Source organism: Alosa sapidissima, chromosome 21 (assembly GCF_018492685.1).
Source record: "Alosa sapidissima isolate fAloSap1 chromosome 21, fAloSap1.pri, whole genome shotgun sequence".
NCBI classification, from domain to species: domain Eukaryota; kingdom Metazoa; phylum Chordata; class Actinopteri; order Clupeiformes; family Clupeidae; genus Alosa; species Alosa sapidissima.
The window spans coordinates 23,077,959-23,104,016 of NC_055977.1; the positions used below are offsets into that span (position 1 = coordinate 23,077,959).

The following is a 26,058-nucleotide window of genomic DNA, read 5'->3' on the forward strand; positions in this document are numbered from 1 at the left end:
TAAAGTGTATCGAAACATGATACCGAGTGTGAACGTATGTCTCATAGCCCATCTCGGCTTGTCCCCTGCACTCCAAAATCTGGTGCTAGTTAGCCGATGCTACCAACATCTTCTTCAATAGTGGTGCTTCGGCATCGGGCTAGCCATGCAAATAAATCACTGTTTTACACCCATTTACGAGGCTCAATGTATCTCCACACTTCATTGGTAGACTTCCTAGGGCCCTGACATTTAAAACGAGACATTGAGAACTTTGAAAAAGCACTGGTAGTTTACTTACAAGACGATTTATACAGACAGTGAGTCTGTCTCAATTGGTGTACTTATGTGAGTACACTTTTGTGTAGTACACTATGTGCACTGTGTGCTTACTGGCGGAGTGCGCAAATTTTAACAAAATAGTATTGTCTCATATCAAACACTAACTCCGTGCACTTCACGGAAATGACGATCGCAAACATTTTAATATAACTTTATTGGCGTCCTCAATTCGACAGTGACATGGTCATACTGTGTCAAAACATGAACCGTTTATGTTATAACTTGCTTGTACCTCCGTAAAGTCTGTTTTCCACTGCTGCTGCTTCAGCTTTCTCAACCGCGATTACCACGAGTTTGAAAACGCTCCCTCCCCTTCCGCTATTTGGCCAAGATGGCGTCCGTTAAGGGCGAAAAGTGTCCAGCGTTGCACACTCAGCTTTTTGACCGTTATGAGTGCACCATCCGGGAACTTGCAGCGCCCTTCGTGTCGTTGGAATTTTCAGTGTGAACACCCTCATACACTCAAATTAGGTATTGTAAGTGCAGAAGTACGCGATTTGAGACACAGTCAGTATCTTCACGAAGTTTAGCGTTTGCAGCCATCTTGAATTTAGTCACGATAAGTCGAGCAACGAGTAAGAATGAACAGCTATGATGAGGGATCAGATTCCAAAAATAATTCAGTGGAAATGCATGGATTCCAGTTGCTGCTACTGGAAGAAACTGGAATCCATGCATTTCCACTGAATTATTTTTGGAATCTGATCCCTTATCATACCTGTTCATTCTTACTCGTTGCTCGACTTATCGTGACTAAATTCAAGATGGCTGCAAACGCTAAACTTCGTGAAGATACTGTCTGTATAAATCGTCTTGTAAGTAAACTACCAGTGAAGTGTGGAGATACATTGAGCCTCGTAAATGGGTGTAAAACAGTGATTTATTTGCATGGCTAGCCCGATGCCGAAGCACCACTATTGAAGAAGATGTTGGTAGCATCGGCTAACTAGCGCCAGATTTTGGAGTGCAGGGGACAAGCCGAGATGGGCTATGAGACATACGTTCACACTCGGTATCATGTTTCAATACACTTTAGGTCAATATCACACCGGAATTCTCCTTTAAAGTAGCTTTGGCCTCACACATTTTTCATGCACATAGTGCAACCCAAAGCGCTCCACACAAAACATTGACACATAAGGCAGCATAGTCGACACCTTATCTGTGACGCCAAGACATAAACAAATATATTCACACTGTTCTCCATTTGGAAAATAAGTAATGTAATCTAGTGTATGGATATGTATGCCACCATATATGGAGACTACAAATATGTCTGCCACATATTCACACATAAAGTTCTCCATATATTTAGAAAATAAGTAGTGGAATCTAGTGTATGGATATGTATGCCACCATACATAGAGACTACATAGAAGTCTGTCACATATTCACACATAAACTTCTCCATATATTTGGAAAACAAATAATTGGATCTAGTATATGAAGATATATAGCATCTTATATGGGAAATTAAAATATTTTGTATGCATGTATGGACATATAGCTTTGAATATATGTTTGACATAAATATTTGAATCACATATATGTCCATATAAGTAAAATTATAAGTCCCTGTTATTTGACATATATGTTCATATATTGCCATATATCACATTTTTGTATGGGTACCTGTCTATTCTTTTTTACTTAGAGCTGAAGGTATTATAATCAAGCCAACTTGCCTCTGCAGGTATCACTGGGCCTTCATTAAATCAAGTCAAGTCATGTCACTTTTATTTATATAGCATATTTTTGTATAGAGTACAACCCAAAGCGTTCCACACAGCCTACAAGACTGACGCACAAGACAAAAGATGCTGGACGGAACAGCATAGTCGCCAGCATATCCGTGACACCAAGACATGACAAACATATTTACCAAATAACAAATGATACACAAGACAAAAGATGCTGGATGGAGTGACGCAATCACCAGGGTACTCGTGACACCAAGCCATACAAGACAAACAACAAACACATAATAAAAAGTAAAATATAAAAATAAAATAAAATAAAATAAAATATGATAAATAAAAAAGAAAATTCCATGTTAAATTAGTCCAATTAGTTGCATCTAACCGGCTGAAAAATATTATTTAGTCTATTGCGATGAGAGCGAGGCATCCATTAGTGCCCAACCCAGTCATGACCCCCTCCCACCACACATCAACTCAGCTGTTAAGTACTCTAACCTGACCTCTGCTAAAGAAGCTGAAACCAATGAGCAGTGCCATCTGGGCCTAATCTGAGTACCTAGAAGTTCGCATCTGTGCCCAACTGCAAACGTATACTCAGGGATGGATTACTGCACGGGCCTACCGGGCCCAGGGGCCCAAGAGGTCAGGGGGCCCTGAAGCCCAAGGCTTTGCATGGAATCATTGCCTCAATATCAACAAATCAGGATGTAGGCTATGAATCTGATTGAATTTAGTATTGGCCATCCCCAAAATGCACCAAAATACAGGAAATCACATTAAACAAGTTGAACATTTTCTGGCGGAGGACCCCCAAACCCCCCCTCCCACATATGCGACAATTAGTGGGGGGCCCTTAATACATCTGGGCCCAGGGGCCCGAAGGTTCATAATCTGCCCATGCGTATACTTGATCTCAGCAATTAGACGCTGCACATCTGCTCTCTCTCTTTGGATTTCCCACTCTCCTCCTCTATTTCTTCCACTCTGTAGGTCCTTACTGATGTAACAGATGCCAGCTAGCTTAGCTGTGCTTGTGGAACGTTGGTAAACCTCACTCCCCGACGCCTCAAGAGTGCTGCTGGCATGCGAGCCAGTAGCCTGGGCTATTGGCTCAATTGTTAGCGTGCTTGCCTCCCGATCCGAGGTGCTGCCGTTCGCGGGTTCGAGTCCGGGCATGGGCAGGGCTGAATCGCGCAGGTTCAACACAACGCAGGTTACATTGGTGCCGTGACCCGGATCGGGAGTGAGGTTTAGGGGGGTGAGTGTAACGGATGCCAGCTAGCTTAGCTGTGCTTGTGGAAACGTTGGTAAACCTCACTCCCCGACGCCTCATGAGTGCTGCTGGCATGCGAGCCAGTAGCCTGGGCTATTGGCTCAATTGTTAGCGCGCTCGCCTCCCGATCCGAGGTGCTGCTGTTCGAGGATTCGAGTCCGGGCATGTGCAGGGCTGAATCGCGCAGGTTCAACACAACGCAGGTTACACTGACACAAAATTCTTAGGTGAGGCAGCAAGTAAGCCAACTTGCTTCTGCAGGTATCACTGGGCCTATATTTGTGTTACTTGTGACTGTAAACCTGTGTGACAGCTGTAAACCAGCTGAGTCAGGTCTGTTTTAACTGAACTTCATTGTTACTTTTAATCCTTTCCTGTATAACAAATGAAATGAAACCACAAGCTCTGTTCCGACTCATGAGAGTGTAAATGTGTAAATGTGTCCTGTCCTGTCCATTAAACATGTGACTTCCTCTTTCATTAAAAATGTGTGGCACGCCAGATGCAGATCTTGCAACATATGATTGTGACTGTAAAACAGAGTAAACTAACAAACACAAGTTTAGGTTACTAAACTCTGAGTAGTCAGAAATGGGATGGAACAGAAACAGAGTTTCATATTAAATGAATCTCGCCAGCACCAGACACTCCACACCACCATACCAATCCTCCTGCTATTTTTTAAATATTTTCTTTTTTTAAAATATTTATTTTTAATGGCATCAGCTTTCAGCATTTGCAGCGATTAATAGATTTTGAGTTTTTGTGTTGTCTTAGTAGCCTATATGATCTATATGTTTAGAGTTGGACTCTGTCCAAAATACTTTTACTCAAAATACTCTATTAGTCACTACAGTCCAATTCTTTTGGAATTTCAGCTTTTCCATTTTTATAGCCATAACGTTGGCCTTTCCTCTGAAACACCTTTGATACTGACAGTCTTTTCATTATAATGAAACATTACAGTAGGCCTAGGCCTTTTTTAAAGTTAACCAACTAGCCTAGACCTTCTGCCTCAGGTAGGCTTTCACTTGCATTTTTGTTGTAAGTTATGACTGAACTTATTTGACTTACTGTCTCCCTATGAATAACTAGCACTGATATAATATGATTGATTTATTGCCCCATTGATAGAATGCAATGCACATCAAAATGACCATTATTTATATGATAATGTGGTATATGAATACATGTGGACTTGAACTTGAACTAGAACATGCAGTAAATGAAGTGAATACAGTCAAACAGGTAGCTACCATTACACTCAACACCAACTCATCTACATCCAAGCTGAGTTTGAGGCTGCACACTGCGCAGATGCACAACTGAAAAAACTTGACTTTGTTTGGGTGGGCAAGACACAATGCTTGGGTGAGCTTAGCCCACCCTGGCCCCTGCCTGGAGTCGGCCCTGCTGGTGCTCGACAGGGATGTTTGTTAAGCCTCCTGTTGTACTCTTCGTTCACATATAACCGTACGGCAACTCACACCTCAAACACCATCATAAAATTGACTGATGACACTACCATAATCGGCTGTATCAAAATGAATGGTGATGAGTCTGCTTAACAGAGCAGAGGTGGCAACCCTGACATCTTGGTGCCAGGACAACAACCTGCTGCTCAACGTCAGCAAAACCAAGGAGCTGATAGTGGACTGCAGAGAGAGGAGCACTCGCCCATTTACACTGGGGGACAGCAGTGGAGAAAGTCAGCTGCTTCAGATTCCTTGGAATTAACATCAACGAGGAATCAGGATCTGAGCTGGTCACACAATGATATAGGTATGGTCACAAAGGCAGCAAGACAGCGGCTCTTCTTTTTTAAATTGGTCAGTATGGACGGTGATATACTGAACAATTTATACCGCTGTACTATTGAGAGTATCCTGACTGGCAGCATCTCAACATGGTATGGTAACAGCACCGCCCAGCTCTGCAAAGGGTGGTCAGGGAGGTCAGCGCAGCACATTACAAGGATTGAGTTATCAGCTATCCAGACCCTTTCTAGCATGCAGGATAAAGGCTAAGCGGATCCTCTCTGAACCCAGTCATCCCAGCAACAGTCTCTTCACCCTTCTGCCATCAGTTAGAAGGTAGGCCTACAAGAGCATTCAGACCAGCAGATTCACAGGTCATCAGGCCACACCTCATCAGTGTTTTTTTGCACTTGACACTTTAGTTTTTATCTTTTACCTTCTTATAGCCCCCCCCCCCCCCCCCCTCCCCCCAATACTCACACTTCTTGTCTTGTTTAGTTAGCTGTTAACATACTGTGTTTAATTGCTACTTTCTAGTTGAGCTGGCTCTTGAGTATAAGAAATTGAATTACTGATAAATCCTTATTTAGTAGCCTACATGACAATAAACTTGAACTTGAAATAGACTGCAAAGACAGGTCAGTGACGTCAAAATTGTTCAAAAAACGCGCTGTGTCAAGTTCTCTTTGTTTCTATGGTAATGGAATGTTTGATGTTTGGAATATTCAAGCTAGAATGTTGCAGAAAACATCACTTTTGCAAAACAATTTCGGCAAGTGGCAACACAGATATTTTCTCTAAGCGACATTTCTTGACTTCAGTCTTCTTACTTTATTAGGACATTTGTCTGGGAAAAAGAACGGCACACGACATGCAGGACAGACCGGAGGTAATTAAAATGGATGTTATAAGGCTCTTATCTGTTAATTCCGGTAGGCTTTATCTATTAGTTTAAAAACGCAAATGTGGCCTAGCGTTCGTTTAAAAACTAGGCTCTCAGCAAGTTAGGTGTAGTTTTATTTCCCAAAACTACAGTGTAGTCTATTACAGATATTGTTGTAACCTATCCCTTATCAGTGATGTTGTTAGCATGTTTAGCTGGATCACATTTGAGCTATGGAACCAACAGTTAACATTAACGTTTAAGTAAAAGCTAAATTCGTCTGATTAGCTTTTCTCTGTGTTATCAGTGTCTGCCCTGCTGTCTGTGCTACAAAAAAAAGACTGACTTCTGTCTGGACAGGGTGACATACAACGAAAAAGTAAGGTTCCTCTGTTTAAGAAAAAAAAACAACATCACAATACATTGGCTAGGCTATGTATTACCCATTTTTTATTTTTCTCTCATAGAAGGTACTCCTGAGACTGTTCTTGAAACTGCAGGAGCAGGGCTCAGTTAACTCCTACATAACAGTGGAGGATGTCACGGAGTGGTTTTTCCGCCATGAGAGGAAGATGTTTAAGGAGTGGTAAGTAATCTTCTCTAGTGATTAAACTGTGATAAAACAATATAGTCGAAAGATCGACAAAGAGCATAATACATTTCCCTGATTATTGTTTAGGTTCCCTGAATTAAAGGAGTCATGTGATGACAAAACCTGGCTGGTAAGTTAGATAATCATAATCAGAATATTGCCAAGTTATATATATATATATGGATGGATTATGAACCCCTGGGCATAGATGCAAAAAACCCCTCCCCTATTAAGATAGGGGGGCCCGGGGGCATACTTCCCCGGAAGACTTTAAAAAAAAAAAAAAGACCCTTTACAGTATATAATGACGACTTGTGAGTTTTGTGAAAATAGAAGAGAAGGGCGGAGAAGCAACTTCACACAGTCTTAGGCTTCAGGGCCCCCTGAGCTCTTGGGCCCAGTAGGCCCATTCAATAATCCATCCCTGGATATAGACCTGTGATATGACTCCATTTGTCTCCAAAATGTATATTTTAAAAGAAAAAACAAACTAGAGTATCTTTGATAACCTCTATATTACACTGAATGCTTACTCATAGGTTTGGACCTAGCCCAATCATATTTTGTATTTTGATTTTTATTATTCTGGCGGCTAATCACACAATTTTAAGGTTGTTTGAAAGGGATGGGATTCAATATAGGCTACTAAGACAGGTCCCTCTTCTGTCTGACTCAAGTTACCCTATGCATTATAGGCTGGTTTCTGACAGAAATTACGTTTTGTGTTAAAATGTAGAAACACAGCCTTTATTTGGTGAATGGAGGTGGAAATTCCTTTCTTTGGTTAATGTCCGCGATTCACATTAACTGTAGGTTATCACCGCCGTAAAAGTTTTTTCAACTTTTGTGCCGTCACCACATTTGAGTGCTACGTTTTGCCTGCATGGATGCGCGATTGAGTGCCCATCTAAATGTAACATGCAAGATGCAACAGCCATTTCTAACAGGCTTATAAACCGGTTCATTTCTGACATTACTACTAGCATATGAATGCATTATTTATGTTGTAAGACATTTGAAAGAAATGAATGACACAGACACGCACAAATTCAAATAAAAGGACACTTTCACTTTCGCTATCATTGCGAGAAAATAGGCTACAATATGGAACATGCTTCAAAGTTACCTTTGAGTCTGATCAGCTTCAAAAATGAATGGGGTTTCCTAGACAGTGCTACACCTTTCCAACAAGTTTTGTGAGAATTGTACCGGTATCTTTTGCGATATTGTTGACAGCCTGCACCGCAGTAGGGTGCAGGAAGCTTTTGATAGCGCACGCCTCAAACGATAATCGCAAAAACTCCACGACAAACCACTCACAGTGTACTCTCTGAAACCATGAATAGGTCACGAATTTGTGTGTTATTTACGTTTGATTGCATTTCAGATGGCGGGACTTATAGCCCATGGCCTATAGCGTTTTTTTCGTGGCCTATCCATTAATCCATTACAGGGGCTGAGCAGCTTTTCCATGTTAAAAATCACTGAACTGTTTGTTATCTGTAAGGCTGCCCCTGAATTAAAATACTCATCCAGGTTCTGTAGTCCTTTTTGACCTTATGATATTTTAACGTCATTGTGTAATTTTAGACCTGGCAGGTGAATGCTCATCTCAGGATGCAGGACATTGAACATGAGGTCAGGAGAGAGCTGTTAGTCAGACATCTGTCGAGTGTCTCTCGTGAGGGTGATGAGCTGCAGGACTGTGACCAACGTATCCCCTCAGCTCCTTCTGATCTGTGAGTAACATCAAAGTCCTTTTAGGCAAGTCCCTCCACTCAGCGGCCATTTGACAACGCTTTTTGGGCACTCGTAGGGCATCCATTTCGGCAGAAATGCGCGTGCGCAAGGCTTCAAGACACCAATCTTGCTCCAGCGGCAAGATCACAACACATGATTGACACGATGTCTTCACAACACACCATATGATTGGCTCAATGTATTCACATCATACCACATGATTGGCTCAATGTATTCACATGTCGACGTTTTGCCGAGGAAGGAGTGGGATATGTTTAGACAACGGCCATATTGGCGTGACAAACTAGCCCCATGCATTTCTATGGAGTATTTTTTGAGGGCTGTGTCTCCACATTTGAAAGTCTCTGGTAACATTCAGTGATTAACTAGCCTATTGACTAATAAATACCTTGATTGTATTTAGTGTTAGTTTCAAGTTCAAGTTGAGTTTATTGTCAAAAAAGTCCTTCAAATCATTACTGGTTATGAAATTCTTAGTTCAAGAGGAATATTAAAATAGTATTTGATAAATGGTAATTTTCGGTATGAAGTGCAAGTAAGATATAAAGGAAATATAAATGAAAGTGGCTAGTGGTATACATACTAGCAGTGTAACCACTTTGAATTGGTGTGGCTCTCAGCGGGCGTAGAAAGAGTTCAGCTCCTCTGGAAGAGAAACAGGCACCTCCTCTACATTATAGTCCTCTCCCAATGGACTCTATGCAGGACTCTATGCAAATCCATTTTGGATTGGCTTTCCTGTTTACACAGTAGGCTATGACAGAAAATGACAGATTACTAGCCAGTTTTAATAATTTTAATAGTCAGCTATCAGTTTTAATAGTAGGCTATTTCTAGTTGAACAACATAGCTAACATTATCTAACCAGTTCAGTAACATCAGTTGCTTGATTAAGGTTAAGACCATTTTAAACCCTTTTCCTGTTTGCTGGAAGGAGTGGCACACAACATTTTCACAAATTCGTCTACATTACCATGAGACTAGTTCCTGAAGATAATGACTATAGAAAAAAGTCATATTTGCCATTGTTTTAACGTAAACAGGAAGCAAAGGACAAGCAAATCCAAAATGGAGTCGTGCATAGACCCTATTAGTCAGTGACTCCACATTTTATTATTACATTATCATTTAATAGCGTTTTTTTAGCATTATTAACAGAATGCCATTTTTGTGTTGGAAAAAGGACATTACAGAATCTTTTTCTGCCAACAGAGATTCACTTGAGTGTGCAATTGTTGACAATCACAAGACCCCAGATGACCTCAAGATGCCACTTGTGAAAAGGATCTTGAGTGACCTTGAACTGGAGCTGGAATACTACAAGTGCTCCCGTCTGCACACCCGGTTGGAGGTAGTTGCAGACGTTGTCACCCGACTTTTCTTTGTTATGAAGACAGCCCCCTGTGACACTCCTTACAATGGGTCCTTCATGCAACTTACGGAACTGGCTGTGAATATTGTCCGTGCAGTGCTCGTGAACCTATCCTCACTTTTACCAATCTCAAGCCTACAAGCGCAGTACTCCCGTCCAACTGCTGCTAGGATGACCCACTCCATTCATCACAAGCTTGTGAAGGCCATGTATACTGCTGACGACATGAAAAAGTTTTTGAGCACTGGCAATGAGACCGTAATGGCTTCCATCATTGAACTTGTGTCAACGAAAGTTACCCAACTTTTTCAGAGGTCTTTTCAAAGGCCTTCAGCACCACCATCCTTCTTGCGACTGTTCCTGATCGCTAGTGACCAGAAGAGTTCACCTACTGCTGCTCAGAAGCTGGTGATTCACATGGAGACAGTGACTTCAGTCTTGAAACTGGTGTTGATGCAGATATACTCAGTGAAGGACAAAGAATTTACATTTGAAGCCTATAATTGGCCACTGGCAGAGCATGTGATTGACAGACTGTCCCTTTCTGGTGTGAAAGTCACCAAGAAGAAAAGTAAAGTGAATTGTTATTTCAACATGAATGAGGTAATTTGTATGGTGAACACCATCTGTAAGGACCTATTGACAATGTATTGCAACATGAAATCTCTCATGGAGGCATTATCCATTAAGAACAGAATGGTGTCCAGAGACATTGGTCGTCTGGTGTCTCTTCAACTTGAGATGGTATGCCGTAATAGGAAAATGGACACACCACCAGTTTTGCTGCCACCTTGCCCTCACCTTGAAAATGTTGTATGTGGTGTAGTGGCCAGATTTGTCCATGTCCTTGTCCCAGTGACTATGAAAGATAAGGAAGACCTGATACTATGCCTTCTACTGGTGGACCAGATTCGTTTCCTCACCGAAGTGACACTTTTCCAATCCCAGGAAACACTTTCTCTTGCCTGTCACCTCAAAGAACTCTCATCAGATACGATCGTACAGCTAGGTGACATGGTTTACAATCAGTATATAGAGTCCTTCCCTTTATATGAAGTCCAGGAGCAATTGCATACATTAGTGATGGATAAACATCAGAGCTATATGATCAGTAACATGATTATTACAACTCTGCGGGATTATGTGAATCTGCGTTATAACATCTCATGTGAGGAACATAAGGAGGCACCTACTTCAAGTTCACTACTGCCACCTCCAGGGTTCTCTACACCTGACGCATCACCTGTAGTTAGACCACCCCTAGGGCTCGCTCTGCCTAACACATCACCTGTAGTGAAACCACCTCTGGGTTTTACTGTACCTGAAGCCACAATGAAGCCACCTCCTGGATTCTGTTTACCTGACGCATCACCTGTAGTGAAGCCTCCTCCTGGTTATGCTGTACTGTACGCATCACCTGTAGTGAAGCCACCTCTGGGTTTTACTGTACCTGACACAGCAGTGAAGCCACCTCCTAGATTCACTCTACTTCAAGCATCACCTGCAGTGAAGCCTCCTCCCGGTTTTGCTCTACCTAATGCATGCCCTGCAGTTAGGCCACCCCCTGGGTTCAATCTGCCTGAAACAACACCTGCAGTGCGACCACCTCCTGGGTTTGCGCTGGCTGATGTCTCACCTGCAGTGGAGCCACCTCCTGGTTTTACTGGACGGGACGCCTCACCTGCAGTCAGACCACCCCCAGGATTTATTCTGCCTAAGACATCACCTGCAGTGCGACCACCTGCTCGGTCTGCTCTGCCTGACCCTTCACCTATAGTGAAGTCACCTCCAGGGTTTTCTATTCCTGACGCCTCACCTGCAGTCAGACTACCCCCAGGGTTCACGCTGCCTAAAACAACACCTGCAGTGCGACCACCTCCTGGGACTGTGCTGGCTGATGTCTTACCTGCTGTGAAGCCACCTCCTGGTTTTGACCTACTTATTGCATCAACTGCTGGTGTGCGTCCACCTCAACAGTTTGCTCATTCTAATGCCTCAGCCACAGTGAAGCCACCTCCTGGATTTGCTTCACCTATAGTGAAGCCACCACCCAAGTTCCCTCTGCCCGACGCCTCATGTCCAGTGTGGCCACCTTCAGGGTTTACGCTTCCTGACATCTCAGCTGCAGTTGAGCAACCTCCAGGGTTCTCTCTACCTGTCACATCACCTGTGGTAAAGCCACCACCTGGGTTTGCTGTACCTATCACAACACCTTCAGTACGGCCACCTCCAGGGCTTCCGCTTTCTAACACCACACTGGTAGCGAAGCCATCACCTGGATTTACTCTACGTGATACTTCAGCTGCAGTTCGACTGCCTCCTGGATTTACAGTACCAGATGCCTTAGCTGCAGTCCGACCACCTCCTGAGTTTGTTCTACCTGAGGCATCACCTGCAGTGAAGTCTCCTCCTGGGTTGTTTCTTCCAGATGCCCCACCTGTAGCACAGCCCCCACCTGGGTGTCTTGAAATGTCACCTGAAATGTGCTCAGAAGTTCCATATAGGGAAATGGAGGATGAGGCTCAAGATATTGAAAAACATCATCAGGTACTATGCCTTTCTAAAAGGTCTTCAAAATTAGTTAATATGTTACTTAGATTCCTTGTATTTATGGTTATGTGGTTTTGGTTATGACATTAACCATGCCTTGATTTCATTTTTGCTCTTAGTGTACTCAAGACACTGCATTGACTGTAACATCAAACGACTCAAATGACCAGAATCAAGCTGCACTGCCATCTGGTAAGTACCAGGCATCCATATAGCTCATCATTTTACTGTATTTTACATGCATCATAAGTTATCTAAACTCTGCAACTACTTCTTTTGTCAGAGAGAGTCAAGTCCACCAAGAAGAAGGGACTGAAAGGCTTTCTTCAGAAGATAAGGAGGGCATTTAGATTTTGTGCACCCTCCAGTGACATAGAGGGACGCAACATAAACTTCTGTAGAAATCACTAAGGTTGAACATTAAACTATTTTTTTTTTACTATTGAATAAAATGATGTGTTCAAAATTATACTGTGTTCATGCTTTGCTCATCACATGCAACATGCAAGTCCCTAGGGAGGTGAAGTTGGACAATTGAGGTACTCAACGTTTGCTGAAAAAAAGACTTTGGAGTTATAATGAAATATGAATTTAAATAATTAATTTCCAGCAATAGTATCAGTTTCTGTTAAACGGAGGAATATTTCTCTATCTTTCTGTGGAGGATTTAAATCTGCTGTGATAAGATAATCAAGATACATGCTGCATTGAAAGTATCAGACAGCATATCCTATTCATTTTTTATTTTAATTTATGGTCCTGTCATTTTATGAAAAAAGGTAGGACAAATTGCACCAGATGCAAACTCAACTGATTTTGTATCGTCAGTATGTCCTAAGTATGGGATAAAAAAAGCCCTGAAGAATCCCATTAGGGGAAAGTTTTGAAAAAGACCCAAATATAGCCTATTTATACGCCTATGTGAAAAGGGTAAACATTTTAACCTTTAGATATCACCATGACAATTATTGAGTTGATTACTTATCAAGACAAACAAAAAAAGTATTACAAGTTTTTTGAAATTGTTTGTTAATATGGGCAAACAGTGCATAATCTAATTACGTATGTGCTTACATAAATACCACAACAGATCTAAACGTTGGGTGAATATGCCTTGTTGACTTATAACACTAAAAGACTTAATGTTAAGGTCTGGATGGAACCCATTTAGGCTACCCATGAGCATTAATATAGAGGCAGAAGGAAGGCCTACTTTAAACCAGCCTTTATTAATTATTATTGCAGAGATGGGGTTTGGGGGTCCGTGGGACTGTTCCTGGGGGATGAGTCTGACAAGAGACAAGGGTAAGGAGAATGCAGAAGAAAAAATATTGGTAAAATAAAAAGTGGCTGGGTCAAACAATCAAATTACAATTGCTAGCTAATGAAACTATTCGCTAATCCTAAACTTGACATCGTTTCACCAATAATAGCTGTAGCCTACCGCAGCTCAACACACATCCAGATGTTCCCAATAAATTGTAGTTGATCACCGGGTATGTTTTATTAATGTAGGTTGAATAATCCACGTAGGAGAAACAAAAGGAAATCTTTCTTACCTGAGTGACAGTAGAGTGGACCTTGAATGAATGACTAAATCTCTGCCCCTTATGGTGACATTTGTTTGCATTTATAGTACTGTAAGATGTCAACAAGATTCTTCAAGACATTTTTGGCTAAGGCTCTGCTGTCTGTAACAGAAGCCAGAGCAACCACTCGGTCATCAGTACTCATTCTGCTTGACTTATCGGCTGCCTTTGACACGGTTAATCACTGCATCCTTCTCTCTAAAACATGGGAATATCCGGATCTGCTCTCTCCTGGTTTGAATCCTACCTCACAGGACGCTCGTTTAACATATCATGGCTTGGACAGCTGTCCTCACTATATCTCACCACAGGGGTTCCCCAGGGCTCAGTGCTGGGCTCCCTTCTCTTTGCTATCTACACCAACTCTTTGGGACAGATTATCCGTTCGCATGGCTTCTCATACCACTGCTATGCAGACGACACACAGCTCTATCTGTCCTTTCCACCTGATGACCCCTTGATCTCAGCACAGATCTCGAATTGCCTCAGACATATCTACATGGATGAAGGCACACCTTTTTTTTTTTTTGGCAATTTGCAAACGGAGTGTATTACCACCACCATCTGCTGGACTGAGGTGTAATGGCAAGTGTACCCTTTAGCCTCGTTCTGGCCGCCGGGTGAATAGTCTGGCCTGCTGAGTTCAAGATGGTCAAAATGTTGCAAAGCGCATGATTCAACGCAAACAGTTGTGTGTTGAACACATTATTGTTCGCGGAAGCGCTCTGAGAATATCATTGTTTGCTTTCTAAGCTAAATGTATTCATAGACAGAGACCGTAAACAGTTGTACACCGTTAAAGCCAATCTTGTTCAAACCGGGACATTGTAGAATAACAGAGGTAAACGTTTTGTGTTGGTTTGAACCATAGACTGTATATATAGAAGTTCTATATATACAGTCTATGGTTTGAACATGCCCCTGACATTTTACCCATAAACCATGCTGTGTTGACTAAAAGCCACGCCCCATCTCTGACGCAATGGACGCTCAAAATCGAAGCATCCGCCTTTTTGCCTTCCCTTTCCGCCATTGAACGTGGTTGATATTGGACGTGCCTAATAGTGCTCGGTTCTTCTTGTGAAGCTAAGGCCACTCAATCCGGCGACTAGCACTTCTAATATTAGGCATCGGTGTCTAAAAACACACTAAAACTAAAGAAAAATGGCATCCGTTTCAGAGCTCGCCTGTATTTATTCTGCTCTCATCCTCCACGATGATGAAGTTGCCATCACAGTAAGTCCTTTCAATTGCTAACTAGGCTAACTAGGTAGCTGCTGAGCTATATGTCATGTGAAGCTGTCTTGCTGAGTAGCAGCTAGTGTAGTAGCGCGAAAATATAGTGATGGCAATTTGTATTACTATATGCTTTATACGTTATTTCTTTCAGCTAGATAACTCGTATTTATTTTTTCTAAATGTAGGTGTTGTAGTAATACTCATATTGGTAGAACGAAAGTGTCCGGTCTACGCATGGTAGAAATTTTAACCGCGCATGCGAGTGCAGTTCTGTTGCTAACTAATGTGAGCAAACGTTGGATCAAGTGAACAAGTCTGTGTTATCCAATGTCGTTGCTAGGTATAATGTGTGTATAGTCTCCTCAACTCAACTAGGTATTTGGAATAAGTAACTTCATGTCTGTACTAAGGGCTGAAATGTGCTCATTTTGTTATGGATAGCTAATGTTGGCCGGTAAGCTAATCTGGTTGATGGAACTGTAGCTCAACTGCACCTGACCGCTAAAGTTGGCTGCCTAGGTAGCCGTGGAGCAGGTTGCCGTAGTGTCAACATTGTCTTACGCTATGTTGACTATACTCATTTTTTTTGCCACAGGAGGATAAACTGAACGCCCTCATCAAGGCAGCTGGTGTGACCATTGAGCCTTTCTGGCCTGGTCTCTTCGCCAAGGTAAGCACTAGCTGCTAGCTAACCTATGTCAATGGTTTATGTACGTGTTATAAGCCTGATGCTACACCACAAGCCGTTTGATAATTCGAATGTACTGAACAGATGAGTTAATATATCTTGTTTCTGGGGGAAATTAAAATAAGTAGTAGTTCAGTTGAATGTTCTTAATCCTATGTATAGGTTATTATTTGTTCTATACTAGCCCTCAGTGGGCAGGTGCCACAGTGCAAAACTTGTAGTCTTGTAGGTGTAGTCTTGAGTACTGCTGTCGGTGATGCCTTTACCCATCTTGTTTGAGTTAACCATGATAAGACTCACATGCACTACCATCTGAGACGGCAGTATTACAGCATAGTATGCATAAGAGTATTGCTTGCTTGAGGCAGATGTACAAACCAAGCTGTCATTTTGTGTCTGTAGGCTCTGTCCAGCGTGGACATTGGAAGCCTCATCTGCAACGTGGGTGCTGGTGGTGGTGCTGCCCCAGCTGCTGCTGCTTCTACCGGAGCTGCCACTGCAGATGCCCCAGGTGAGTGTGGCTGGGTGATCCCATGGGTTGGGCCAGTATGTGGGGTGAACACTTGGCCCCAATTTGATGGGCAATGTGCAAAGTCTCACTAAAGCTAATTTAATAACTAGACAACATCTATTTGCTAGTTTAACACCACGGACAAGACATTGAAGTGGAAACATTGAGTCTGGAAGTGTAGGTGTTTTCCAGACACTTGATTCTAGTGGTCCTCATCGATCAATAGTACTAAATTATGTGGCGTCCTTGACTGGCATTATGCCACACAAACCAGTAAATGCCTCAATCCCCTAGATCAGTGGTTTTCAAAGTGGGGGCCGGGGCCGCGAGCGGGTGCCAGGGGGGCCTCAGCAAGTTGGAAGGAAAAATAAAAGAAACAAATAAATACATTTGAAAAATGTAAAATGTACCTTTTACTATGAGTGGTTATACAATGCCATTAGAATGAACATTATATTTTTCATGATAATGACTGGGAATAATAGTAAAGTGATAGCTCTCATATAGCAGAAAGCCCCAAATGCAATTTTTACACACTGTGCTCCATCGCGAAGTGCTTGTGGCTAAAATAATTATTAGGATTATCTTAATGTATTTTTACATTTGCCGTAGTATTGTTGATTGGTTTAATAACACATCAAGGGGGTCCTTGGCCAGAACCTAGTGGTATTTGGGGGGCCTTGTCGTGGAAAAGTTTGGGAACCCCTGCCTAGATCATATTCCAGTCCACAGACAAACTGTTTAAGCACAGATTTGGCCTTGTGGTTTTGGGCATTTTATATAGGTAGTCACTCATTGGAGAAGATCCATAAAAGGCTAATGGGGATATCAATCTTAAGATTTGTCTACCTAATTATTAAATTTACTGTACCAATGCATTAGATGTGCTCACTGTACTCACTCTTCAAGTTAGTATTAAACTGAAATTGTTATTGCTAACAATTTCTGTCTGGTGAGGTGGGACTTTGCTTTAGGTAATGATGATCATGGACATTTAGCAACAGGCTGAGATTTGTTGAACCATTGATTACATTCATATGTACTTCAGTATCCAGGTTATTAGCAGGGGTCCCATGGGTCATGAAATTTTGGAAAGTCTATTCCAGATGTGGAAAGTCAGGGGATATTATGACTTTTGGGGCAAAGTCATGGAATATTAGGGACATTTTGTTGTAGCAGTTTGAAATGTACTTGGCCAAATGCATTAATACAAATATATCTGGTTATTAGCTTTACTGTTTGCTTGAATAGCCCGACTTTGTTTATTCAATGCCCATTTATTTATCTCCCACTCCAAAAAAGTAAACGATTTTTGAATGCTATGCAGCTTCTCTGAAATCACTGGTCAGTATATTGTACCATTCATTATATAGTCAGTCATGGAAATTCAGTTTTTTGTCAGGGAATTTTACATTTAACTTTTGAGTGGGAACCCTGTATTAATCTTATCCTGGTTTTAATCATATTTGGGATACGGTGTTTACTTGAACAATATCCCTGTATACATGATTAAGACTAGAATCCCAGTTACCAACAATAAGGTTCTATTAGCACACCGTATCCTGGTTTCTAATACAATCACACGTTTGCATTAGGAACCAGGATAAGGTGTATACACGGAACAGTATTCCAGTTTTGTTCAGAGTACTCCACCTAGCTTAAAGCAACACCAAAGAGTTTTTTTGTACCTTAAAATAATGTTTCCAAAATCGTTTCAGTGGTTCATCAATTTGTAACAGGGTGAACGGCAATTCTGCACTATGTAAGTTAACCAGATCGGCTAGCGGATATGTAGTTCGATGGAATGAGACATAAGAAACTACAAATTTGACTTGCATCTGAGGTCGCAATACATTGTACTTTTATAAGTCATGCAAAATATTCTACCTTCTCTGTGGACATCATTATTTGCAAAGCCGGTGCTGGATAAACAGATTGCGTGCGTGCGACAGAGGGAAAGTTCTTTGGTGTTGCTTTAACCGGGTTACTCAACCAGGATGAGGGCTCTCCGGGGTTCTAAAATCGGGATATGTTTTCATTCGCAAATACAAAACCGGCTTACTTCAAAATCCCGATCATGGCACGAAACGTACGGCCATCAGTAACTTAGTTTTGAGATCTGCTCCTATTGGATTCCTTTTGCAAGTTGACAAATGACTCCATTTAGTTGTTACTTTATTCAAATCATGAATTGAGTGAGACTGTCATTAATAATTGTATGTTCTCTTTCCTTACAGCCGAGGAGGAGAAGAAGGAAGAGAAGAAGGAAGAGTCGGAGGAGTCTGATGACGACATGGGCTTCGGTCTCTTCGACTAAAACCTGTCTCCTTTTTTTAATAAAAGAAAAACTCGAGCTGAAAGTCGTTTTGTGCGTGTTGCTTAATGATTCTGTATTTGGTACTCTGATGCAAGTCTAGAGAAGTACTTGCATTTCATAAAATTGTGAAACCAAAGTTTTAGCTAGGGGACTAGGACACTCATGGACTTATTTATTTTTGTAAATGATTGGAGAATTCAGGGATTGGCTTCAATAAATAGAAAGGCTGATCATTGGCCTATGTCTGAGTAGTGATGGTTTGAAGGTAGACTGTAATTGTACATGTGAAATCTCAATACACATGTATTGAGATTTCGTTGTGTATTTAGATTTGGCTAAACGTGCCAAGACATTTGCACAATACAAACATGCATCATGTTCAGCCAAATCTGCACAGGGTGGTATGAAGTCAAATGAATTATAATTGAACTGTCTTGCATTAAACAAAAGGCTGGCCTATGTTGGGCAGCTTTCATGAATACAGGTATAACTGTCTAGGGCAGGGGTGTCAAACATAAGGCCTGGGGGCCAGCAGGTTTCATATGCGCCCCCCCAAGATGTTTTAGGTAGGAAGAGAAAATTAGAAAAAAAAACGTCCAGTTGTCTTCAACTATGTGTAGGCTAATAAGCAATATCTGATATGATAAATTGACAACCTAGCACTACAAACCTAACCTGACTAGGTGGAACGAAATTTATCTGGCGAGAGTCACTACAGGAGAGGTTACTACAAACCAGCCTCGGGAAGGAAGAAGAAAAACTACCATGGAAGTAAAGCATTTCATTGACCATGACGATGACTGACTGAGGCCCTTTTGATGGGCCAACAAATCCGGCCCCACTACCTACATATGAGTGACACCCCTGGTCTATGGCCTGGGATGAAATAAAGTGGGAATCTTACAGAATGGCTGGCCTACTTGGCTAGCTTAAGAAAGAAGCAACTTTGTTTTTTCTGAATACAAATAACGATAACACATTTTTTATTAGTTAAAGGAGCTGTACAGTCAATTCTTCCTGAGAATAATTTATACCCAAAACGACTAGTGATCTCATTAATAGATTGTACTGTACATGTGGGAGTGAAAGTGAACCAAACATCTTCAACCACCCTCTGTCAAGAGAAGTAATAAAAGGGTTTGTCAAATATGAAACATGGCTTAAATATACATCAAGTAAAATGTTTTATCAGGAGAGAATTTGCAAATTAAGAATCTGGTTCTAGCAGTGATGTGCTCTTCTCTTGGCCACTGCTTGGGCCCTTCAATCAGTGATGCGTTCAGCGTTTCTTCATCTCCGTCCTGAAACTTGAACCATCCACTTGCCGTACAGAGCAGTCTCCTTAAAGGGCCCATCCAATAGTTGACAACGTTCACCTCAGAACTTCTGGCTGCTTAAAAATATATTTATTTGTATACTCTTATTAGTTAACTTAGAAGTGGTGTGATATTTGTTCAGTCAGGAAATACGATTCCCATACATTGTTGAGGTTACCCCTGAGCCTATACAACAGGGGGATAAGAGCATTGAAATAGTGAGCCTCCAAAATAGATACTTTTAAATCCAGAATGCAGGGACTAGCATATAGGCTGAGATACTATTGGTCATTAAAAAAAGAAAATGTGTCTGAATAGATACAACAAAAGTGTCGAACTTTGGGACTGCCCAGAACTCGACAGCAATGGAAAAAAAAGAGCTCCTTCATGGGTTCCAGTTAATGCTGCTTTCCAGCTAGTTGAATTTTTGCACTGATGGGAGGAAGGGTGACTCGCTTCCAACTGCAATAAAAATCACCTCAGGATTCAAACGGAATTTAAACAAACAAAAAAAGAATCATCACGAACAAAGACGAGGCAGAAGAAGAGTAAAAACGACAAGTTCACGTTTGTTGGCTGTAGATCTCCAGCAGTTGTGTGCATGGAGAAGCAGCTAAGAGGAGTCCAAGTGTTCAAAACAAACAAACAATAGGGTGTGGAATGAGAAATGGGCAAAGTCCTGTCCTTTCTTTGCACTGAAAGTCCTTGCACGAGAGCTCCAGTGCTCCAATCCCTAAAACCACCCCGACGTCGCCGGGTGTTTGTCTCTGGTGCGGTCCTGCTTGGGCCCCTTTCCCTTCTTCCCCCTGCTGAGAAAACACCTCGTTAGGCCCCTCGTGGGAAGCTGGGGGCTTGGCTTGGCTAATGCGGTCGGGACTGGGCGAGCATCTTGAGCCGAGCCTGGTCGATGACGTCCAGGAGGTTCTTGGCGTCCACGGCCAGCGCGTGCGCGGCCGTGAGCATCTGCTTCTTGTAGTCCTGCTGCAGGCTGGTGAGCACGTACTGCTGGGCGAGTCGCATCTTGTTGATCAGCTCGCCCAGGTCAGAGTTCAACAGCTTCTGGGCCATCTCGATCTGAGGGACACAAAATGAATTGAGTGAGTTAAGTAAATGTATGTAAATTATGTTTAATGATTCACCTTTCCTCTTTCTGTTAAGGGTGTGGGAAAAGTGACACTACACTACGACACTGCAACAGTACAACACTGCTTTTACGGCAGTCTAACTGATATTATAGATCCAGACAGAGACGATCATATTACTCTAAACCCAGTAATGTGGAGTCATTGAGTAGTCCACCATGGTTAGATGGCACTGTGCATCGTAAAAGATACTACATGGTTGTGTATTAGCTGGGTATGCTCACCTCTCTGTGTGTGCTGGAGGGCAAGATGGGAATAGTTTCATCCACAGTGGCCAGCAGTGTCCTCAGGGCCAGACCCACTTCCTGTGTGGCCAGAGCATACTATTAGGGCTCTCATTGTTCCAACATGAATAAAAGTTAAGAAAACGGTACATACGTTAAAATAAATTAGCATGAAGACTTGACTGTCCTGGTTTGACTGAATTCCCAGTGCATAATTAAATATCATCTCAGAAGACCTTACCTTCACCATGGGTACATACTCCTCGGGTGGAGCCGGCTGGATTTTACTGGACATCTCGATGACTGCCTTCACCAGGCCCGTCACGTTCTCGTACACCTTGTCATTGGAGCGGTCCAGGTTTGCTGTGGGTGGCGGACTGATCTCCTGAGGCTGTATCTGTAGAGGTGATGGAAGGAGGAAAGATACTCAGACAGGGCCATCCCATAATAATCTCCCATTCAGCATGTTTTTCTGTGGATCTGGTCTCATTCCTCTAAAAACTCCAGTGCACATTAGCTTGGATTGTGGACAATCCAGAATTTTCTCAAATCTCCACTAAAGTGCAGTGTTTTATTTCAGTATCAGTCCTCCATTTTATTCTCATTGAATTGTGGTAGTTCACCTGTTTGACCACCAGATGGCAGCATTGCACATACAACAAATATTTCATGACTGAATTATATGGTACACTTAAGCTTCATGTGTAGTGTGCCATTATGGCATGGCTTCAGAGAGAAGGACAACACTCATTGTTTCACAAAATCTCAACAACAATAAAAATATCCTGTGTCCTTTTGCCTGAGACCAAACCAAGGAATTATATAAAATCTAAATGACAGACACACAAGTAATCTAAAACAAGGACAGAAAGTAACACCCAAAATACCACACACATAGGCACAGGACAACATTCCATCTAAGGGGTTAGGCTATACGCAAAACTAGCTGTATTTCTACAATACCGTTAGTGATGGTGACTACAGTGCATACTACCACACACACAAACACACACAATAGTGGATGGCTGGAGCAAGTGTAGTTCACTATTTACTGGAACCCCTGACTGTACTATGGAATTCAATACAGGGTGAAACTCATTAAATAGCAATTCCATTTAAATTTGATTACATTTTTGTGTGCTGCACCACAGTTCTTCATATAAGACCCATGGCTCCATTTTGTGGAACTAAAGGAATGATGGTCGCCTCAGCACACTGCTAATGTTCACCTCTGAGCATCTCTCTAACGCATCATGCTTAGGAACACCAGAGCATATATATATATATATATATATATATATATATATATATACTCATAATATATGAATGAGTGAATAAGAGTGGGCGTAATGCCAGCTTTCCATGCCATCCACTAAGCTGTGGTGTGTATGAGTGTGAGCAGTAGCAGCCCCCTAGTGCCCAAACGTGGCATGACACAAACACAGAGCGCTTACCCTCCAGGGCTACGTGCAACAGTGTGGCAGACCGAAAATTATTTGTGAGGGGGGGGGGGGGGCAAACGTGAGGGGAGAGAGAGAAGGAGGGATGCAGGAGAACAAAAGAGGGGGAGAAATTATTAATAATGCATTGAAAAAAGCAAGAGGAAAAACAATCAGATACATGCTTTTTTTAAAAACACACCAAAAAGCCAGAAAAAAAGCTGCCACACAAAGGACACCATCTGGCTTGTGCCAACAATTCTGCCCTCAGTATTGATATTTTGAAGTCTTATTTGAGTTTCTGTGGACAACTGTTTAGTTCAAGAAGCCAAGTTCAAAGCAGTTTTTCAGAATGTGACGAGTTTGTGGTGTTTATATTTTGTGTCAGTTTTTTATTTTAAAAAAGTTACATCGCAAAAGCTTTGAGATGATCTTAAACTGCAGAGTGCCTGCACTGATTTTAATGGCTCTTTGATGAAAGGGGGGGAAAGTAATCTATTTGTTTGCTAGGTCTTCCAAGAACCACACGCTGTCCTTGGAGAGACTCCGCGTACATTTCAGCTCAGATGGTTCAGCCAAAGAGCCTCTCTCTCAGGGTCTTCCCTCAGAGTGCTTGGTGGAGGAAAAAAACAAGCCTGCCGCACTCTTTTAATTAGAACTCTGTACTGTAAACTCGGAATTATTGCATAACCTTAGCCAAAAAATGTCTCGCAGTGTGTTTTGATCCAGCCGGGACCCTTGGAGGTTTAGGGCTGACGGAGGAATGACAGTCGGAAAGAGGCTGTGATCCACTATGCATGGGGGGCAAGAACCGGGAGTCAGGGTTGCGTGGGAAAAAAAACACGAAACAAAAACAAAAACCGAAAAAGCATTTTCAGTCCATCTCTGACCTCTGCACTGCTAGCTAAAAAAAGGATCGACCACATTCACTGACCTCTGTTTGTTATTTCTTGCTGCAAAAGTAATGATTTGTGGTACATTTATCTTGTGTGGATCTACCATACCATGAGCCTTAAAAAATGCAGTTATTTTTATGTTTAAGTTTCCATGTATATAAACGTATATGCACGCAAACATGAAAACACACACACAGATCTGTGTAAATGTGCTACGCATGTATGTGTGTGTGTGTGTGTGTGTGTGTGTGTGTGTGTGTGTGTGTGTGTGTGTGTTTCAGGGGGAGAAGGGTCTGGGGCCTATTGCTTTTCTAGTGAGGTTTGGCAGCGGGCTGGGGGAAGCTTTGCTGAGCCGGGTTCCGCTGACTCAGAGGCAACTCTATCCGGGCCGCGGGTGAACCAGGGGAAATACTGACACGGGACGGGACGGGCGTAGCCGCCAGCTTTCTTTTCAATTTCAACTTTTCTACCCCTGCCCCCTCTCTCTATTCTCCACCCGACTCCCACCACCCAGCCTATCTATCTGCTCCCCATCTGGACACATTACTGTAAGTCTTGCCTCAGAGCGGAGCCAGAGTCGGGGCAAAGAAATGAAAGACAAATAAAAACGACCACAGAAGAGGTGGTTTGAGGGGATGCAGAACATGCCTTACAGGGCAAGAGTTCACCATGATTCATCCTCCTCAAACTCAATTCAGCTGTAGGACAATTGCTAATGACAAGCATCCATCTATGTACTTGTCCTATACTCTCAATAGCAGTTATGTGAGTGTATCTTTACATGTGTGTATCTGTATTTAGTTTGCTAACTGTAATGGTCCCATGGCACAGTGGCCCCTGGTGGTTGTGAGGTGTAAGTGCGGGTGGCTATACCTTGACTCCTTCATTGTAGCTGTCGGTGGGGTTGAGGCTGGCCAGGCTGCCCATGCCGGGAGCCCCAGGCCGAGGAGGCTTTTTGGGGGGAGCTGCATGCTCTGGAGGAACAGGATAGGAACGGGATGGTGAGTTATTCCTTAATGTTTGTGTGTGTGTGTGTGTGTGTAAAATGTTATGACAGCTCAACAGATAAAAGTAATATGTCAGGAATGCCCATGCCTAGATACAATTCTGCTGCTATTGCTCCTGGTATGTATGTATCTCCACAACTTTTCACCCTTTATCCATTCATTGCCTAAATTTAAACATAATGGTACACGTCTCTGCAAGTATCTCAGTATATCCCAAAAAGGCCTTAAATCTATGTACGGTGAATATGTGTTACAAGTTGTAGTTATTTTACTGTAATGCTCACAACATAAACATCACAACCACAATGCAAACATGTAAGTGTTGGTAGACTGAGGTTTGCTACTATAGTTGGCTGTCAGCCCCCCTAATTCTCAAAAGACTCAAAGTGCCTGGTGGCTAGTTAAGAATCTGCTGAGGGGAAGAGAGGAGGTGGGCATGAGCAGCGCCACAGTAGCAATTACCCTCACCACATGCAGCCGCAGAGCAGAGCAGCACGGCACGGCACTCTTACCTGGCTTGCCCACGGGCTGGTATATGTGCTGGTTTCCCGTCTGCCGGAGAAAAATAGAAACACAAACAAGGGGCTGTTAGAGGGCATGCATGCATACATACATATATACATACAGGGAGGGAGGGAGAGAGAGAGAGAAAAAGACAGACAGAGAAAGAGAGAGAGTGAGAGAGAGAGAGAGAGAGAGAGAGAGAGTGCCCGCAGGGGCACCCGTCACCCCTCCCTGTCTAACTGGCAGTAAGCATTTATGGCAGCAGGGGAAAGGTGGGGTGGGGTGGGGTGGGGGAGAGGTGGGGAGTTGAACAGAGTGGAGTGCTAGGACGCGTTGTGTGTTATTGTGGGTGCTGCTTGTGGTTGTCCCAGCATGCCTCAGACCCTCTCGTAGGGGGCAGGCGTCCAAACTGCGCCATCGACATTCCGAGTCCTGGGTACGTTTTTTTTTTTTTTTTTTCCTCGCGGTAGCAGCACCCTTGGCTGGTCTCCAATGCTGTATTTAAAATGTTCTCTCACTTTCACTCCCTCCCTCGCTTTCTCTCTCCCAGATGGACTCTCGATCCCTCTCCCTCTCTCACACACACACACACACACACACACACACTTCTCTTCGCTCTCTCTCACATACCAGTACTTCCTCTCTCTAGATGTGTTCAGACAGTTCTGTAATTACTTGCTGAAAATGGGGCCTGGTTTTGTGGGTCCTCTCTCTCTCTCTCTCTCTCTCTCTCATTCCTTCTCCATATCCCTCCCTCCCTCTCCTTTTTTTTATCTCTCTCTCTTTCGTTCCCGCTCACTGACGCCTGTTTTTTCAGATTATCCTGTGGAGAGATGGTGGCAGGGGAAAGTGGCTGGTTGTGGCGGCTGCAGTAGTGCTATAGCAGCCGGGGCCAGGAGCTAACGACTGGGGTATGATCCACTGGAGCAGCATGGCTGCCATCCCAAAAACACTTACATTGTGTTCATCATCATGTC

At 42.7% G+C, this 26,058-nt stretch overlaps 3 protein-coding genes and 1 non-coding gene across 14 annotated transcripts in view; 3 read left to right on the forward strand and 1 right to left on the reverse strand.

The window, feature by feature from the left end:
• Nucleotides 1-5,817: 5,817 nt before the first annotated feature.
• On the forward strand, nt 5,818-12,678 carry LOC121695824. 2 transcript variants are annotated; one of them, XM_042076960.1, is made up of 8 exons: nt 5,818-5,940; nt 6,242-6,313; nt 6,402-6,520; nt 6,614-6,656; nt 8,117-8,265; nt 9,500-12,206; nt 12,329-12,401; nt 12,493-12,678. In XM_042076960.1, the coding sequence occupies exons 1-8, from the start codon at nt 5,923-5,925 to the stop codon at nt 12,618-12,620; spliced, it is 3,309 nt and encodes a 1,102-aa protein (XP_041932894.1). In that variant the 5' UTR covers nt 5,818-5,922; the 3' UTR covers nt 12,621-12,678. The 2 variants fall into 2 exon arrangements, with proteins under 2 accessions (XP_041932894.1, XP_041932895.1); XM_042076961.1 differs by lacking the exons at nt 12,329-12,401; nt 12,493-12,678 and having other exon boundaries at nt 9,500-9,837; nt 9,873-9,941.
• Nucleotides 12,679-14,809: 2,131 nt separating this feature from the next.
• On the forward strand, nt 14,810-18,596 carry rplp1 (ribosomal protein, large, P1). The gene is made up of 4 exons (XM_042075757.1): nt 14,810-15,034; nt 15,633-15,707; nt 16,128-16,236; nt 18,474-18,596. Exons 1-4 carry the CDS (start codon nt 14,963-14,965, stop codon nt 18,551-18,553), a joined length of 336 nt encoding a protein of 111 aa, XP_041931691.1. The 5' UTR covers nt 14,810-14,962; the 3' UTR covers nt 18,554-18,596.
• On the forward strand, nt 15,972-16,047 carry LOC121696355. Its single transcript, XR_006026298.1, has one exon. It is a non-coding gene; the product is annotated as a small nucleolar RNA Z195/SNORD33/SNORD32 family (small nucleolar RNA).
• Nucleotides 18,597-19,519: 923 nt separating the features above from the next.
• ptk2aa (protein tyrosine kinase 2aa) overlaps nt 19,520-26,058 on the reverse strand; it is a 57,719-nt gene continuing 51,180 nt past the window's right edge. For 5 of the 10 annotated variants that reach the window (XM_042075755.1, XM_042075748.1, XM_042075746.1 and 2 more), the window contains 6 exons: nt 25,090-25,129; nt 24,444-24,544; nt 22,690-22,698; nt 21,477-21,632; nt 21,236-21,316; nt 19,520-20,943 (listed from right to left, as the gene is read on the reverse strand). In XM_042075755.1, the coding sequence (XP_041931689.1) occupies nt 20,731-20,943; nt 21,236-21,316; nt 21,477-21,632; nt 22,690-22,698; nt 24,444-24,544; nt 25,090-25,129 (600 nt within the window). In that variant the 3' untranslated portion in view covers nt 19,520-20,730. The remainder of the gene's footprint in view (nt 20,944-21,235; nt 21,317-21,476; nt 21,633-22,689; nt 22,699-24,443; nt 24,545-25,089; nt 25,130-26,058) is intronic. The other 5 variants (XM_042075756.1, XM_042075749.1, XM_042075747.1 and 2 more) reach the window with 1 other exon arrangement.